At 40.6% G+C, this 17,595-nt stretch overlaps 1 protein-coding gene across 1 annotated transcript in view; it reads right to left on the bottom strand.

Annotated features, from left to right (window-relative positions):
* LOC113407364 (PDZ domain-containing protein GIPC2-like) overlaps positions 1-17,595 on the bottom strand; it is a 61,566-nt gene that overhangs the window by 18,784 nt on the left and 25,187 nt on the right. The window contains exon 2 of the mRNA XM_026655780.1: positions 10,174-10,357. Coding sequence (XP_026511565.1) covers positions 10,174-10,357 — 184 coding nt within the window. The remainder of the gene's footprint in view (positions 1-10,173; positions 10,358-17,595) is intronic.

Here is a 17,595-nt window from a genome sequence, read left to right on the forward strand (position 1 = left end):
GCCAGTGGGAGCTGCGATTGGCCGAACCTGCAGACGCTGCAGGTAAACAAACCGTCCCGGCCGCCAGCAGATTTCCCTGACAGGCTGTGTGCAAAAGGTTGCCGAACCCTGATCTATAAACTGGTCTATTGCCAAATCTATCCTGGAAGGCCTTGGTGGTACCTGGGTATGCCAGGAACACAAGTCATATTGCCAGTTCAGATGGCATTTCTTCTTTCCTTCTCCCTCTTGGCTATGCTTGCACCAGCTTCAGTTGATGGCTAGCTCCAAACCGCATGTCCAGGGTTTGTACCAGGCCTGGATAACGCTCTCTCTTTTTTGGGGGTAGGTTCTGTAGCACCGTCAGAGCTGAGCCACCCCAGTTGGCTGCTAGAAACACCCTTTTCTGTCCCTCTTCCCAGCCATTCATTTGAGCTATAATGCTGAATTCAGATAAGCCTACCACGGAGTTTGTCCCTCAAAGATAGTGGGCTTTTGCATCATTTTTGAGCTGGGACAGCCAGACCTCTCCCATCTGAGCCTCTGTAGGTTACAAATGGAGCAGAAAATGATTGTAAATGACTGGTCTTACTCAAGTCCTCTGGCTGGCTCAATTCATCATCCAGGGGGTTGTCTTCCACTGTGATCGGTGACTCTTTATTTCCTTCCAGAGCTGAATGTTCAGCTCCTTAAGTCTTTGCTGGGGGTTAGGTTGGCATAGCTACCGCACACAAAGGTGTGGATTTTTCATACCCCAAGTGCCTCAGCTGTATCAGACTACATTTTAAGTGTAGATCAGACCTTAGCTTACAGCTCCAAGCCTCTTCAATGAACAGACCCCAAAGTGCTCTCTCTAACTTTTTACAGGGTCACATTGTGCTCCCCAGGTACTGCTTGGCTTTCTTGATGTTTTGCCTCTAACTCCTTCTCTATTCTGGTCAGTTTCCCTGTGCTCTGCCTTCCCTCACCCCCACACATCTACCCAAAACAATATTTAGCAAAAAACCCCTGAATGGGTTCACATGCTCCTTTTGTCTTAGGTGGGGTCTTATCCTTACGGTTATGTTAATTGAAGGGTGAGTTCATTACTATCAATCTCAATGATGTTTTAACTCAACCCTTCATAAGGCTGCACTGAGCTTATAACAACATCCTTTCACTAAGGCTGTGCTGTGAGCACCATTGCTACTTGGGTCATAGTGTCAATTTAATTAGGTCTGAAACTAGATGAAGATTCTGTCTGGTTCTTCTGTGCCAAGCACCTGGATCAGTTTCAACCATGTAGGATGAGATTCTTGGGGTGAAATTCTGGTCCCACTGAAATCAACAGGAGTTTTGCCATTTACTTCAATGGGTCCAGGATTTCATACCTAGTGCTCATCTATCCCTGGGCCTCCTGGTTTAATTTTGGGTAAGACTTGAACTGCATTCTGGTAGTTATAGAAGAAAGCCTGAGACCTGTTAGACGTGGCATGTCTCAGCCTCACAGGGGCAGTGCCACTTAGGATAGAATTTTATCTGTAAGGTTGGCAGCATTGTTCTGATCTGTCAACCCATAAGCAGCTGAACTGGCCTTAATCTGTTGACTGATGTGGGTGTTGCAGAACTGATTGTACAAAAATGGACTCCCTATCTTCTTAATCTGGAAATACTCTCTCCACCAGTTCTTTCCTTTGTTTGGTGGAAGCTAGGGGAATATGCTGAAAAAGTATCCCAAAAGCTTAAAATTCAGAACTGCTAAACTGTGGCCCATTATCACTGTCTTGTTCTTCTTCTGTTTTATTCCTGATTCATGTGGAGTCTGTTTTAAGCTGTTAATTAAGAGTCACTTGCAGTCTGTCCATGTGCTATCAGCTGCAAGACTGGAGCAGCTGTGCCATGATTGTAGCAGACTAATGCTTTACAGACTGATACTGTTTCAGGTGTTACCTTAGCTTTGCTTTTTAATGTTTACATTATAAGAAAATGTACTTGACAAATCTTAACTCAGAGTTAATGAAGGTTCTTTGTTTGGAAATATCTATACATACACACAGACATATACACACACACACACATATATATAAAATATGATACAGTGTATATATACACAGCATTAGTTCTGTATGTGTTAAATTAGTTCGTTACAGGTACAGTACTTAGTTCAATGCTGCACATATACTACATTTATGACAAAATAAAACAGAAAAACCACTGTTTATGGACTAGCTAGAAATCCAAGTTAGAAGACGATACAGTAGCTATCTAATCTCAAAATAAATACTGTATATTGAGAGTAGGTGGCAGTGTAGGCTTACACTAGCCTTTAGCTTCTGGAAACCTAAGTACAGCATTCAGGTCACAAGTAAAAATGGTACTCTGACCCTTAGTCCTCATTTATGCATACTACAAACTTTTCCACAACTCATAATCTATTTAAGAAAGTCTCAGAAATGAATAGCAGGGGTTTTACAGGTCTGAACTGCATATAGAATTGTCACACTGAACCTTTCATGAACAACAAATCCACACACTAACTTTATATTACACATTGTAAAACATTAAATGACTGTTTCAAATGAAATTGAACTATCCAGAACAAACAGTGAATTTTAATTTTTTAAATTACTGTAGAAATAATTTTACAAACATTCTGAATAAATGTTGATGTATCAGACTACACAATTTCCAGATAACACTTTGTGACATTACCTGATTAAAATATGACCATATCGATAATTATTGCAACCACTGTTATATATTTGCAGCAAATATTGTACAAAGGTTGTAGAGTAAGATGTCTATGAAAAGGTTATGATTTGCTCGTTATGATTATGCTATCTGTATGCATGCATCGTTTTTGTATTTACAGTTGTAAGTATTGGCTCTATACCTGGATTTCAAATGTTTGTTCCTGGGGTAACACCCACAAAGTAATCAGCCATGTAAGATATCTGCAAAAAGTTATAATTTGCCAGATGTGATAATCTTGTTTAAATGTTTGTATCACCTTTGTATTATGAGTTATAGATATGTATGTATGTCTGTATTTCAAACTTGTGCTATGCTTCTGGGTTACACCCCCAGACAGTTTGGCATTAACACTGCCTAGCCTGCTTGATGTCCCATTAAGGACCATCAGCTATACAACTGACCCATTGAGAGAAGGCAGATACACCTTATGACTCAGCAAGGCATGCAGGGACATGCCCATGGACAGAACTCTAAGGCTTCCAACCCATGTGCTGGGCAGCTTGTGTTTGAAACAAAGGAAGCACAGGCTGCATGGCAAAAGACTATAAAAAGTAGCTGCATCTTCTCCATTTGGTCTTCAATCCTGCTTCTTACCTCTGGAGGAACTTTGCTACAAACTGAAGCTCTGAACAATGGACTGAATGACCCATCCAAGCTGTGGATGTACTCCAGAGACTTGACTTAGGCTTACAGCAGTGATGGAATAAACTGCTGGCTTGAGCCAAGAACTTTGCCATTACTGTATGTAACTGATTCCTTTAACCAATTTTAACTCTCACCTTTTTTTTTTTATAAACCTTTAGATTTTTGTTAATAAGAATTGGCTGTAGCATGTATTTAGGTAAGATCTGAAACATTCGTTAACCTGGGAGGTAATGTGTCCGATCCTTTGGGATTGGTAGAACCTTTCTTTTATATGATGAAATAAGGTTTACAAAATTTTTCATCATATTTGATGTGGGTACCTGGATGGAGGCGTGAGGCTGGATCACTTTAAGGGAACTGTGTTGTTTGGACTTCTGAGTAACCAGTAAGGTAATAAAGAAGCTGTTGTATGCTGGCTGGGTAAATCTAGATACTGGAATATCCACCAGCTTTATGGGGATTGTCTGCCCCATTCTTTGCAGTTCACCCTAGTTGAGTGACCATAGCTGGCCCCCACTAGGACCCCGGTCACACACTTAGTAATAAGAAATCCTTTCTTCAGTTATTAAAAATCTGTCTCTCTGTTTCAAGATAAATTATTTCAGCATATGTCTGAGCTAATAAAATATAATAAGATATAGTAAAAAAAGCATTGGTCTCTCTCTAGAAAGTAATCCAAAATGTATTTTACTCTTTACAGAATTTTTTTTAAAAAAAGTCTTGTATTACTTTAATAAGCTGCATTACTTTAATTCTTTCCATGGGGAGCTTTACACTGTCACTTTATGCCTGACTTTTCATCCATGCTATTATATGCCCATGCATAGGGAAACAACAACAACTTGGTTATCAATTTTAAGAAAAACAGCCTATTTGCATATTCTCTTGAAAACTGCTTCATAAAATTAGTGACCAGTGTTCCTAAAGAGATGCATTATTCACTTTAGCACTATTACTCATGTACTGTATTATATGAGGAATTAGAGTGGAAAAATACAACTTCTTACAACCCCCTTCCCCCCCCCCCCCAATTCTGTAATATAATTAAAATATAATTCCAAATGCAAAAGTAGAGTCATAGTACCCAGGAATTTAGTAGTCTAAAGCCTTTAAAATTGATCATTATCCTTCCAGAATTACCCCTCAAAAGAATTCCCTGTCCATGACATTTTCTTAATAATCTTGCTTTTAAAAAGATGAATCTTTAGTATTTTACATTCATTTTATTCAGATGGGTTCCAGCTGGTTGCTTTATTAGTCTATAGAGTCAGATTATGTGAGGAGAATTTCTACTTTTCAAATTTAAAATTCACTTTTCAAAACACTAATTTTACTTTAGCTCATTTTAATAAACTGATGCTGTACAGTCTCTATTACTCACATTTGTTTAACCCTCTGTATAGTTTTTGTACTCAGGGTGCAGTAACAAGGGGGAAGTTAAATTCTCTTTAACAAGAAACATTTCAAATTCTCATTCCTGATGAAGGATACACTTACATTAGCTCTACCACCAGTAGTATCTTTACTCATGATTTGACATATATGCTATTGTAGATTTGCAACAGGCACCCAACATTTTGGCCAAACTGCCTGTTAAGTTATACTGGCCAGAACAGGACCTTTTTATTAATTCTATCACTATTCAAATTTTAAAAATTGTGCTATACTTACTCCAATTAGCTTCTGTTGATGCCAAAACATTTCACAGAGGGCTAGCTTGTCACTCAGATCACATGCCTACCCAAGGGAGAGCAAGAACCCCTTTCTTACTCAGGCTACCCGTTTGCCTAGCTTACTGCTTCTCCTGAGCAGCACTCCTGGATGGGGAATGGGGGCACAGTGGTGGGAAAATGAGTAAACCTTTTGGGTGCATCATATCCCTACTCACTAGCCAGAATAACTGAGCCAGGGTGTGTGTGTTTGCAGGGGAAGAGGAGGTGCAGCTGGTAAATTATTATTCTTCCCTCATCCCCGGGGAGTAAGGAGTAAGCAGGCATGACACAGAGGTCTGACTCCCAGTCACCATGCCTTCTGCAGCTATTCTTGGAGTGATGCAGCTTAAACACTGCCCCTTGCTCAGGGATATGCCTAAAGTTCCAGGCTAACCCCACGTGGTAAGAACTCAGGCTATGTTGACACAATTTCTTCTACATATGGAGCTATATGTTTTTTGTTTTGTTTTTTTTAAAACAGTAACAAATGGGCTGTGGTGAATATAATTCCATTTGTGGTTTATATCTCCTCAAAATCCTCCATAAACCAATTTCCTAATACAATCATTCAAAGAAACACATTATCTATATAGGACACACAACATTTTTACGTATTGAGAGGAGGAGGGGAAAGTGTGCCCTCTCCAAGTAACAACATCTGCTAGTATCCCCATGTCTAGAGCATGAAGAAATATCCTGGAAGATTTTTCTCATCCCTATTGCACTAATTATTTTGAATATCAAATGATATCAAAATCAATTGTTTCCATGTTGCCATTTGCAACGTTCTATATTCTTAGCATCACTATTAAGTACATATGTGCAATATAAACAAATATATATTTGTTAAATATATATACACAACTATTTTTAGAGGCAACAGGTAACACCCACACCTCTCTTACCATGCTGTAGCACCAAGCATAAAAAACACACTTCCAGTTTCTTTCATTCTGTGTAATTACTGCAGTTATTCTGACACCAAGTGTCCACACTGGTGCATTACAGTCTTCCTAGATTGGTCACAGATTACAATGACTTGGAAAACAAATATTTCAACTTGCTGCTGAAATTGGAGGTAGTGGTGGACAACCCAGAGTTTGCATATGCCAATGCTTATCAATGATTTGTCAACATTTTATTTTGAATGATTTATGATTATGGAAAAATTTTGTATAGAAAAGGTTATGGGAAAATCTTGAATAAAATGATGGAAATAAAACTAGAAAATATTTTTTTTCTCTTTTGAAATGTTCAGCTACATGTATACTGTTTAATTTTCAATGGCTTGTTAAAAAAAATACACAGATGATTAGTGATATAAATAATTATCTCATAAAGAGTCACTGCTCCCTCCTGCATGGGCGGAGATGGGTTAATAGCCTCTGATGCATTGTCACATGCTTTCCTCACATCCCACAGATGCTTGCCATGGGGTGAAGGATGCACACAGAGAGGTAGCAGGGCACAGGCAGAGCAAGGTAAACAGGTACACTACAGAATCTCAGTCTCTGCCTCTATCTTTTCTGTAGAAAATATATACATTGCAGAACCCTACCCCTTTTAAATAGGCTCAAAGGCTGTTGTCAGTATGGAAACCATGACAGCACAGCTCAACCATATTGCATTGCCAAGGACCTGGACAGGTAAGGGGGGGGTGGGGGGAGTCCTGACCCAGTGCAAGAGTCACAAAGTCTCTGTGTAGATACCATCAGTGTGTTCTGTAAAACAACACCGCTACCTATTCTGCATGTAAGTGTGTGTGGGCGGAGGGGCAGGATGATGAGTTTGGGGGCAAGCACCTCATGACGTGATCCAGCCTACAGTGGTCTGCACTGCTGACCAACTTCAGAAAGCACTCACCCTTCCAGGTACAATGCTCAGAGGAGCTGAATGCAAGAAGCATTCATTCATTATGGTATAGAAGGGTACAGCTTGCTCAGGAAGGACACACAGGGGGAAAAATGGAGGAGGTGTTGCCCTATATATTATTAAAAAAAAAAAAAGTATATACTTGGACTGAGGTTGAGATGGAAATAGGAGACAGACTTGTTGAAAGTCTCTGCGTAAGGATAAAAGGGGTAAAAAACAAGGGTGATGTCATGGTAGGGGTCTATTACAGACCACCAAACCAGGAAGAAGTGGATGAGGCTTTTTTTAAAACAACTAACAAAATCATCCAAAGCACAGGACTTGGTGGTGTTGGGGGACTTCAACTATTCAGACATCTGTTGGGAAAACAACACAGCAGGGCACAGATTATCCAACAAGTTCTTGGAATTTATTGGAGACAATTTTTTATTTCAGAAGGTGGAGAAAGCTACTAGGGGAGATGCTGTTCTAGATCTGATTCTGACAATAGGGAGGAACTGGTTAAGAATTTGAAAGTGGAAGGCAGCTTGGATGAAACTGATCATGAAATGGTAGAGTTCATGATTCTAAGGAATGGTATGAGGGAGAACAGCGAAATAAAGAATGAATTTCAAGAAGGTAGACTTTAGCACACTCATGGAGTTGGTAGGTAAGATCCCCTGGGAAGCAAGTCTAAGAGGAAAAACAATTGAAGACAGTTGGCAGTTTGTCAAAGAGACATTATTAAGGGCAAAGAGCAAACTATCCCACTGTGTAGGAAAGAAATGAAGTATGGGAAGAGACCACCCCGGCTTAACCAGGAGATCTTCAATGATCTAAAAATTAAAAAAAAAGTCCTACAAAAGTGGAAACTAGGTCAAATTACAAAGGATGAATATAAACACCACAAGTACGTAGGGGAAAAATTAGAATGGCGAAGGCACAAAACGAGATCAAACTAACTAGAGACATAAAAGATAACAAGAAAATATTCTACAAATACATTAAAAGCAAAAGGAAGACCAAGGACAGGGTAGGCCCATTACTCAATGAGGGGAAAAAACAATAACAGAATATGTGGAAATGGCAGAGGTGTTTAATGACTTCTTTGTTTCAGTTTTCACCAAGAAGGTTGGTGGTGATTGGACCTGGGTGGTGATTGGACCCCGCACTCCGAACCCCCTTCCAGACCCCAACCCCCTGCCCCAATCCAGAGTCCCCTCCCACACTCAAACTCCCTCCCAGATCCTGCACCCTACACCTCTCCAACACCCCAACCCCCCGCCCCCGCCCCGGGCCCCCCCCCCCAGCACTCCAAACCCCTCATCCAAGGCCCCACCCCAGAGCCCATACCCCCAGCCGGAGTCCACACCCCCTCCTGCACTCCGAAAGCCTTGGCCCCAGGCCAGAGCCCCCTCCTGCACCTCAAATCCTTCATCCCCAGCCCCACCCCAGAGCCTGCATCCTCAGCCGGAGTCCTCACCCCCTCAGTACCCCAACCCCCTGCCCCAGCCCGGAGCCCTTTCCTGCACCCTGAACCTCTCATTTCTGGAGCCCGTACCCCCCCCCCATTTCCCCCCCCCCCCCCCCCCCCGCACACCAACCCTCTGCCCCAACCTGATTCCTCTCCTGCACCCCAAGCCCCTCATCCCTGGCCCCACCACAAAGCCCGCAGCCCAAGCTGGGGTCTTCACACACACCCCGCACCTCAACCTCCTGCCTGGTGAAAGTGAGTGAGGGTGAGGGAGAGTGAGCAACGGGAGGGGGGGATGGAGTGAGCAGGGGCGTGACCTTGGGGACAGGGATATTTGGTTTTGTGTGATTAGAAAGTTGGCAACCCTACTAGGGAGGCTGTGGAATCTCCATCATTGGAGATTTTTAAGAGCAGGTTAGACAGACACCTGTCAGGGATGGTCTAGATCAGGGGTAAGCAACCTAATGCACGCGTGCCGAAGGCAGCACGCGAGCTGATTTTCAGTGGCACTCACACTGCCCGGGTCCTGGTCACTGGTCCGGGGGGCTCTGCATTTTAATTTAATTTTAAATGAAGTTTCTTAAACATTTTAAAAACCGTATTTACCTTACATACAACAATAGTTTAGTTATATATTACAGACTTATAGAAAGAGACCTTCTAAAAAAACGTTAAAATGTATTACTGGCACACGAAACCTTAAATTGGAGTGAATAAATGAAGACTCGGCACACCACTTCTGAAAGGTTGCTGACCCCTGGTCTAGATAATACTTACTCCTGCCATGAGTCCAGGGGACTGGACTAGATGACCTCTCAAGGTCCCTTCCAGTCCTAAGAGTCTATGACTTCCATTTTCAGAAAGATTAAGAAAGCAATCTACATTTAATAAAAATAGCCTCAAAGACCCACACATTGACTTGATTAAGTTTAGGGTCACTCTGGGGCACAAGAGAAAGTCACTCGCTACATGTACACAGAGCACTAGACTACAGCTGCGTCTTGTTCAAACCCATTACTGTACATGAAACATAGAAAAGATTTGGTTTTTTATTCATTTTTACCCCAAAAATCTTGGGTTTTACAAAAACTATTATTTTACAAAAACAATTTTCACCTGAATTTTAGACCACCCAAATATGTGAAAATACTGGTTATGTTAAGAAAATCCAATACATTAGGTAGATGTGTTTATGTTAATAATAAATTGGCATAAGTGTAAATACGAGGCTGTCAATTCAAGTTAGGCAATGCAGAGGAAGATATGCACACGCATACGTGTGTGCATGTGTTAAGGTACAGTTCATTAAATAAACCACAGCATTAAACTGCCTTTACTTTCAATACTCTTACTTTTCTTTATTTGTTACATATTTTTCTGTTCTCCCTTCCCCCAGTAGTAACCCTGATATTTACCTAGAAAACTGTCGTCAAGTCAATTTTATGCACTGATTGTAATAAACACTGATAAATTCCAAGGAAATTTGCAAGAAAATAAAAACTGAAAATGAATATAGCTCACAAGTCAAATGAAACTGAACTACAGTTATAGTGAAACTTGAGCAAAAGACCATAGGTAGCGTCTTAACATCTTAAAGTACTCTCAAGGTTTCCAGTTCAACTTTGTTTTCCTATAGTTTAAAAACAAAACACTTCAATTCCTCTAGGCAACTAGGTTACCTAGGATAAATTTCACTGTGTTTGAAAAACAAACAAAACAATGCAGGCATGGTATTTCAATTTCCAGTTACAAGGGGTGGACAGTATGCATGTCACTCACCAAATGCTTTCATAGGCTCGATCAATGTTAGTTTAAATGTCTGACCCTTCTCCAGTCCTTTTAAAAGGTTGGCAACTTCATAATGACGATAACCCACCAAATTTTTTCCATTTATAGATTCTATATGATCACCCACGCATATCGCTTTGATTTGGTCGACAAGGCTGTCTTCTTTAATACGCTGTCAGATAAAAAAGCATTTATATTAGTTAGAAACAAAATTGTGAAAAAATAAACAGGTGGCACCTAATTCACTGCCGCTACAGATGAGTGAAACTCTAATGATATCAATGTAGTTGCACCTATTATTCCAACAGTGAATTCAGAACAAGAGGTTCTCATGTACCATGCCTTGACAAGCATTCAAAAATATTTAATATGCATTTAATATAAAAATCGCATTTAGATGTGGCACAAAATGCATTTTGAAATCTGCTTTAGAAATTAAGCTGAACTTTAAGTAGATGTTGGATTATTAAAAGGTTTTGTACTATAAACAATGTGTTTAAAATTGCCACACATCTCAGAACACCATATGTTCCCACACTTCCCGTGCACCTCAGACACACGTTACAGTATTTCCACTGAGATAACAATGAAGTTATGAAATCAATGTTCTTAATGGACATCTCACGGAAAACAAATCTAAAATTTATAAAATGTCTTTTATAACAGAAGTTAGTATTTTTTTTAATCTTATGGTGAATGAATTATAGAAAATAGAAAATCCCAAAGCATGTAAAGATGTCTAGCATTTGCATTATCAGAGCATTTCAGGGGCAGAATTTATAAATTTAGGACTTATAATTCAAATTTCAATTTTTATATGAATTAAAAGTATGTTGTAGTATTAGTTTTTCTATGCATGAATCCCATCTTTCATTCCCTTATTTTGGTGGAGAAACTATAACATAATAATACAACTTATTATCCTGAGTAGTTCGGGTGAGATAGGAATTTTATTCCAATCCTCTCCTGAAATACATACTACACCTCTACCCTGATATAACACGACACGATATAACATGAATTCGGATATAACGCGGTAAAGCAGCTCTCCGGGGGGCGCGGGGCTGCGCACTTGGGCGGATCAAAGCACGTTCAATATAACGCGGTTTCACCTATAACGCAGTAAGATTTTTTGGCTCCCAAGGACAGCGTTATATCGGGGTAGAGGTGTATTTCAGTGAGAACTGAGTTTATTTTCAATAAATCCATTCATCCAGCTTACAAGACGACATAGGAAATAAAATATCATTGTCTACTATTTTAACACCTACTCTAGCAGCCAGTGGTGCCAATGGGGGGCAATTTTCCTCCCCCAAGGTTTTCATGGAACTTATAAGCAGTGGTCCCATACTAAATCAGTATGGCTGCTGTCGGAGCAGTCCAGAGGAGGTATAGGTCAGTGGTTCGAGCATTGGCCTGCTAAACCCACGGTTGTGAGCTCAATCCTTGAGGGGGCCATTTAGTGATCTGGGGCAAAAATCTGTCTGGGGATTGGACTAGATGACCTCCTGAGGTCCCTTCCAACCCTGATATTCTAATCACTTGGGCTATGTGTTTGAAATGCCACTGAAATTTGACCCAGACGCTTGACCATACAGATGGAGTGTCAGCTGGGACAAATTTCAACAAGTAGCATTGTGACCTGGTGCACGGGGTTGCAACATGACTCAAATTTGGCCCAGCTGCCCCTCCATCCAGACAAAAGGGTGACTGGGCCAAAGGGTGTTGAGACCTGGTGCATGTGGAGTCTGCCCCAGTACAGGAGGATCTGCCGAGAACTCAACTCATGCATTGTGTGGGTGCAGAGGGGAGACTCCTCAGCCGAGGTGGACTCAGGGTCCCTGCTAGGGTGGGAAGGAAGGGGGATAAACAGGAATAGGGTTCCTGCCACGGAGGACAGGGACTGAAATTTCCCCCCCCACAAAAATATCTGAACTGGAGCAACTGCTAGGAGCATAACTGTCTCAAAAGCCTGCTTCCAGTTTGTGTGTGCCTGTGTCTGAGCAAGACAGTGGGAAGCCTGGTAGTATATGGTGTTCTGTAAGACATGTGGCAATTTTAAACTTCCTACAGAGTCTAACTCTTATAGCACAAATCATTTTTAAATCTAGATTAAAGCCAAATAGAAGACTTGGTTGGGGGGAATAGAGGATGGTGTGTTTTACACATAAGGAATCGGGCCCAAAATGCTGCAACACACATGCCTGTTATAAAGTGCAAGATGTATCTAGCAAACAGCAGTGAAATCTCATTAAATTCAATCCCCACTTAGTTTCTTTACTTAAGCAGGTGTTCTTATTATCAGGGTCCAAATTAAGTGGTGTTGACTGGAAACATGTATGTGGTACTTCAAACTAACTTTTGTATTCCAGGCTAATTATAACAACTTTCTGGTGGACTGTCAAAAGAAAGCAGGGCTATGCTAGACACTGCCACTGAGATCCAATGCTTAATTTTCAAATGGTTTACTGTCCATTTTAAAGGGTAAGTCATGCATTTTCAATGCAGTACACAGGGAATTAATTACACTGTTCCAGTTTATGATAATCAGTTTTGCACACCTATAACTTCACACATCATACTATAACAACGTGCTCCTTAGCATCTACAAAAAGTCCTCTTCCCCAAGTGATAACTCATGGACGATTAGTTTCACTCCAGAATATATCTTCCCATTTAGCTATAAATCCCTTAAAAATAGGACTTTATAATAGAATTGGTGACAGATTGCTGAATACAGCTTTGCAAAAGTGACATGATAATACTGAATTTAAATGAATGCTTTTCTTATAAAGCAGAACATTCGATCTTAAAACAAAAGAACCACTGTTTTCAACTTCACCCATAAAATCTGACCATGCTATCAACTACTTTAGAAACTTACCCTTTTAGACACAGAGCAGTCAGTAGTTACATGCAGGAAGTGATTATAACTATCAACAGATTACCTAGTACAACAGAGCTCATTAATTTCTAATGGAATATTAAATCAGTTCAAATGAAAGGAAAAGCTCTAATGACAAAAGTTATTCCCCTAAATACAGCTCTTTATTCAACTATGTCTCCACTTTGTAATGAAACTATCACTAAAGGTTTCTATCTGACTGGGAACAAAGTGTACTGAGATATAGCTTTTGCCTTTTGGAGATTTGTCTCTCCACCTATCTACTTTCTCCATTATTTAATGCACTCATTGACGAAATCATTAATCTTCTGCTTACATGGCTGACTCCATTTTAAAAATTTCTCAGGGATTGTTACTATTGTACTGATTAGATGACATGGTATTAAAAACACTGGCAACCACAGAAGTTTTATCTACACTAGGGGCCCCACTGTTGTTGCCACAGGTGGAGCTGAACAGGTGCTAGCAACAGTGGAAAATATTTGTCAAAAATCCCAAGGACAGAGACAGTCTAAAAGAAAGATCAGATACAGCTGAGGCCCAGAATAGTTTTATTACTATTTTCAAATAAGTTAAATGTTTTTATTATTTATTTTGTTTATGTTTGTGGGGTTCACAGTGGAGAGGATGTTTAGAAAATATTTAGATGAGAGGTGGGGATGGGTGCATAGGAGATTGAGAGGGCATTCCATACGCATGGGGTAACAAGGTAAAACTTGATGATAAAAGTGACAGAAGGACCTGTGAAAGAACAAAGGGCGAGACTATACAAAATGAGATTAGTTATCTAGGCTGGAGTGGGGTTTTGAAGGTGATGTTACATTTAAGCATGAGGTAGTGGGTGAGTGGGAGCCAGTCTGACAACTCTGGTCTTAATATTTATGAATCTATTCATTCTGTTTACGTCCCAGTTCCTCCAGTGTGACAGTTCCAGATAGTGAATGTATCTGAATATACAGGCCAGATGCTGAGCATCCTATTTTAGAGAAAGCTTCCTTTATTTCTACCACTAAGTTTATCCCTAATCTAAGTGGCTTTCAGATTACTTCTCCCTTCCCCTTGGGCTTTCTGTCCCTGTCTTATTGTGCCAACCAATCTTAATAAATAAAAATAACTAGGGCTGTCGATTAATCGCAGTTAACTCATGCGATTAACTCAAAAAAATTAATTGCCATTAATCGAAGTTTTAATTGCACTGTTAAACAGAATACCAATTGAAATGTATTAAATATTTTGGATGTTCTTCTACATTTTCATATATACTGTATTCTGTGTTGTAACTGAAATCAAAGTGTATATTTTTATTACAAATATTTGCACTGTAAAAATGATAAACAAATAGTATTTTTCAATTCACCTCATACAAGTACTGTAGTGCAATCTCTTTGTCGTGAAAGTGCAACTTACAGATGTAGATTTGTTTTTGTTACATAACTGCACTCCAAAACAAAACAATGTAAAACTTCAGAGCCTACAAGTCCACTCAGTCGTACTTCTTGTTCAGCCAATTGTCAAGACAAACAAGCTTATTTACATTTACAGCAGATAATGCTGCCCTCTTCTTATTTACAATGTCACCAGAAAGTGAGAACAGGAATTTGCATGGCACTTTTATAGTTGGCATTGCAAGATATTTACGTGCCAGATATGCTAAACATTTGTATGCCCCTTCATGCTTTGGCCACCATTCCAGAGGACATGCGTCCATGCTGATGCTCGTTAAAAAATAATTTATTAATTAAATTTGTGACTGAACAACTTGGGGGAGAATTGTATGTCCCCTGTTCTGTTTTATTTCAAGTTATTGCAGTCTCGGATGATGACCCAGCACATGTTCATTTTAAGAACAATTTCACTGCAGATTTCACAAAACGCAAAGAAAGTACCAATGTGAGATTTCTAAGGATAGATACAACACTTGACCCCAGGTTTAAGAATCTGAAGTGCCTTCCAAAATCTGAGAGGGATGAGTGTGGAGCATGCTTTCAGAAGTCTTAAAAGAGCAACACTCCGATGCAAAAACTACAGAACCCGAACCACCAAAAAAAAAAATCAAGCTTTTGCTGGTGGCATCTGACTCAGATAATGAAAATGAACACACGTCGGTCTGCACTGCTTTGGATTGTTATTGAGCAGAGCACATCATCAGCATGGACGCATGTCCCCTGGAATGGTGGGTGAATCATGAAGGGACATACGAATCTTTAGCCGGCTACAATAGTGCCGTGAGAACGCTTGTTCTCACTTTCAGGTGACATCGTAAACAAGAAGCGGGGAAGCATTATCTCCTGCAATTGTAAACAAATTTGTTTGTCTGAGCAATTGGCTGAACAAGAAGTAGGACTGAGTGGACTTCCAGGCTCTGAAATTTTACAAAAATGATTAGGGGTATGGGACGGCTTCCATATGAGGAGAGAATAATAAAACTAGGACTTTTCAGCTTGGAAAAGAGATGACTAAGGGGGGAATATGATAGAGGTCTATAAAATCATGACTGGTGTGGAAAAAGTAAATAAGGAAGTGTTATTTACTCCTTCTAATAACACAAGAGCTAGGGGTCACCAAATGAAATTAATAGGCAGCAGATTTAAAAAACAAAACAAAAGGAAGTATTTCTTCACACAACGTACAGTCAACCTGTGGAACTCTTTGCTAGAGGCAGTTGTGAAGACCAAGACTATAACAGGGTTCAAAAAAGAACTAGATAAATTCATGGAGAATAGGTCCATCAATGGCTATTAGCCAGGATGGACAGGGATGGTGTCCCTAGCCTCTGTTTGGCAAAAGCTGGGAATAGAAGACAGGGAATGGATCACTTGATGATTACCTGTTCTGTTCATTCCCTCTGGGGCACCTGGCATTGGCCGCTGTTGGAAGACAGGATATTGGGCTAGATGGACCTTTGGTCTGTCCCAGTATGGCTGTTCTTATGTTCATAATTCTACATTTGTAAATTCAACTTTCATGATAAAGAGATTACACTACAGCACTTGTATTAGGTGAATTGAAAAATACTATTTCTTTTGTTTTTTTACAGTGCAAATACTTGTAATCAAAAATAAATATAAAGTGAGCACTGTACACTTTGTATTCTGTGTTGTAATTGAAATTAATTGCGATGAATTTTTTTAATCACTTGACAGCCCTAAAAATAACTTTTCAGAAGTGTATTGAACCCAGGACAGAGTTTCCTTGGGTTTAATATAGTGTTGCAAGCACTGTTCATATTCTTCCAATACCAGAGCATCCTCTCCTCCTAAAACCAGGTCCCAGAGTAGGCCAATATGCAACAGTTTGGTGAGACTGCACTTTTCTATGGTGACTGCTATCTTTAGTTCCAGAATATAAACTGTAATTTTGTTTAAATAAGTATCTAGCTGTCAAGGCTGCAAAGAAAACCTTCCAAATGTGAGATAAAGGAAAATGATGCAGTAGTGTCTGCCTGAGTCTGCAGACAGCCTGAAACAATAGCTGTGTCAAGTGAAAATTGCTACCATTCAGCTCAATAGGGTGTTAAACTCTGAAGTATAATCAGCTTTTGACATTTTAAATGTCAGCATTGTTAGCCATTTTGGTGCTTTTCAAAGAACAAGAGAAAGCTGAGGTGTAAGGTGTAGTCTACATGCAGTTTTTGTTCCAGTATAACTATGTCAGTCAGGGATGTGATTTTGACTGATATATTTATACCTGTACAATCCCTAGCATACAGAAATAAGCTATACTGAGGTCTGGTCTACATTCTAGACCTATATTGATACAACTACATCACTCAGGGCTGTGAAAAATTCGCACCACTGAGCAACATAGTTCTACCCATTTAACACCACCATTCCATCCCCCCATGTAGACAGCGCAATGTCAACAGGAGAGCTTCTCCCACTGACATAGCTACCACTTCTCAGGGATGTGGATTAACTACACTGACAGGAGAACTCTCTCCTGTCGGTGTAGAGCAGGGGTTGGCAACGTTTGGCACGCGGCTCGCCAGGGTAAGCACCCTGGCGGGCCGGGCCAGTTTTATTTACCTGCTGACGCAGCAGGTTCGGCCGATCGCGGCCCCCCACTGGCCGCGGTTCGCCGTCCCGGGCCAATGGGGGCGGCGGGAAGCGGCGCGGGCGAGCGATGTGCTGGCCGCGGCTTCTCGCCGCCCCCATTGGCCCGGGACGGCGAACCACGGCCAGTGGGGGCCGCGATCGGCTGAACCTGCCGCATCAGCAGGTAAATAAAACTGTCCCAGCCCGCCAGGGTGCTTACCCTGGCGAGTCGCGTGCCAAACGTTGCCGACCCCTGGTGTAGAGCATCTTCATTAAAGCACTACAGCAGTGCAGCTGCGCCGATGCAGTGTTTTAAGTATAGACGCAGCCTGATATAAGCACAGTCATACCAGTATAACTGCACCCAACTAAAGGGGGTTGTGCTGCTTTAACTATACTGGTACAGTTAAAGTGGTACAGCTTTTGCGTGTAGACAAGGTGTTGGTGTCTTATGAAGATCTACACAATCTACTG

Source organism: Terrapene carolina, unplaced genomic scaffold (assembly GCF_002925995.2).
Source record: "Terrapene carolina triunguis isolate 2854851 unplaced genomic scaffold, T_m_triunguis-2.0 Scaffold211, whole genome shotgun sequence".
Classification (NCBI taxonomy): domain Eukaryota; kingdom Metazoa; phylum Chordata; order Testudines; family Emydidae; genus Terrapene; species Terrapene triunguis.